General features: G+C 41.2%; 1 protein-coding gene across 1 annotated transcript; it reads right to left on the bottom strand.

Moving 5' to 3' along the window:
- Nucleotides 1-313: 313 nt before the first annotated feature.
- Nucleotides 314-1,153, bottom strand: LOC130667321 (uncharacterized). The gene has a single exon (XM_057468834.1). The coding sequence runs from the start codon at nt 1,151-1,153 to the stop codon at nt 314-316; it is 840 nt and encodes a 279-aa protein (XP_057324817.1).
- Nucleotides 1,154-1,724: the final 571 nt, after the last annotated feature.

The raw sequence follows: 1,724 nt of genomic DNA, 5'->3' as shown, positions 1-1,724 counted from the left end.
ATATGGAAATACGAAATCCAGATCACGGGTGATTTCGTCGAAAATCTTTGGAACGTCTGTGCTGCATTTTTGAGTCCAGAAGTCATGTATAAAAACTCGAATATGCCAAACGGAGTGATAATAGCTGTTTTCTCGACATCTTCTGGAGCTACTCGAAGTTGGAGTAATGCTTTGGTAAAATCGACATCAGAGAAGGTTTGTTTCCCATGTTAATACGCGGCAAAATCATGCATATATCGAAGTGCATATTTATCGATAAGAGGACGGTCATTTAATGCCGATAATCACCACATGGTCTCCATCCACCGTCCTTTTAGTGGACCATGTGTAATGGCGAAGACCAAGCACTCTGCGATGGCCGACAAATGCCTTGCTCAATCGTTTTACGGCACTCCTCTTGAGCAATTTTTAATTTGTCAGGCGATAAGCGACGGGCTTCGCTAGAAACAGGTAGACCAGGTATTGTACGAATGTAGTGCACCGTTGAATGTTTTCTTTTTTCATTGATGGACGGATCAGGTCGTGTGATCTCTGCGAACTCACGTAGCAATTTCATATAAATGGAATCACCGCCCACAGCCTTGATTTTGTCGAATGCTGTTGTTACGTGGAAATAACCGGATGATGTCAAACCTGTAATGCCGTCGCGTAAGCATTTACGTTTGAGGTCGACTAGCAAGTCAAAATGACTCAAAAAATCAGCCCCAAGTATCGGTTTGGTGACATCGGCTACAATAAAATTCCACGTGAAATCTCGACGCAGTCCGAAATTTAGTGTTTGTAATGATAAACCATAGGTTTCAATAATCGTGCCATTTGCGGCATAAAGCTGACAACCTATGGGAGTTGTTTGCGATTTCATCGAGCCGCGAGGAAAAACTGATAAATCAGAGCCAGTGTCCACGAGAAACTCGGTCCCAGTGGCATTTCCCTGCCATTTACAGCCGGATGCGCATGCGCGCGCATTTTCGCCAAATTTGGAATGATACCAGCAATAGTCGAATTTTTTAACTTTCCGAGGACGATGGTGTCGGTGTGCTCTGGATCGTGTATTTGGAAGTTGCTCCTGAGTAAGCATTTCGTTAACCTCGGCAGTCAACAGTGCAAGTTGCTTACGCAGAGCAGCGATTTCCTCTGCGACGAATGCATACATTTTGAAATATAAAATATAAAAATAATATTTTAAATAATAATATCACCTGCACTTAAAATTACTTTATTTTAATTTTACTACGTACCCAGCGATGACTCGTCACTCAGGAATGTTCGGCTGACTCTCTGGCTTAATCCTCGAAACTATTTTTGATGACGTAGCTACCGGAAAATTTAACGCGACACTGCACGAAATAGGCAATTTTGTTTTCAGCGCGCAAAAACTTTTATCACTATTCGATTCGCACTAAAGGTCCCTCGAATCAACACTGATGCGGCATAGCGTCCATAAGATGCCCAGCAATGCTCCAGCGTTGATAAAAGATAAAAAACTGCACAATGCTAAAAAAAAATCATTGCACTAATTAAATCAACACAAAAATAACTGTGAATGAAAAATCATGGTCTCGCCGATTAATCACCAATTTAGTGGTTCAGGTGATATTGTAAATTATTTTTTATTATTTATGCAATACAAGTGCTATCTTAGCGCACGCTCTTTTTTTCGCCAAATAGCTGTTTGCCCATTCAACTGTTTCCACGACATTTGTGTGCGTTAAACGATTATCTGC

The sequence above is a fragment of the Microplitis mediator genome, chromosome 5, assembly GCF_029852145.1.
Source record: "Microplitis mediator isolate UGA2020A chromosome 5, iyMicMedi2.1, whole genome shotgun sequence".
Classification (NCBI taxonomy): domain Eukaryota; kingdom Metazoa; phylum Arthropoda; class Insecta; order Hymenoptera; family Braconidae; genus Microplitis; species Microplitis mediator.
Note: the sequence above shows the minus strand (reverse complement) of the source record. Positions and strands in the feature narration are given on the sequence as shown.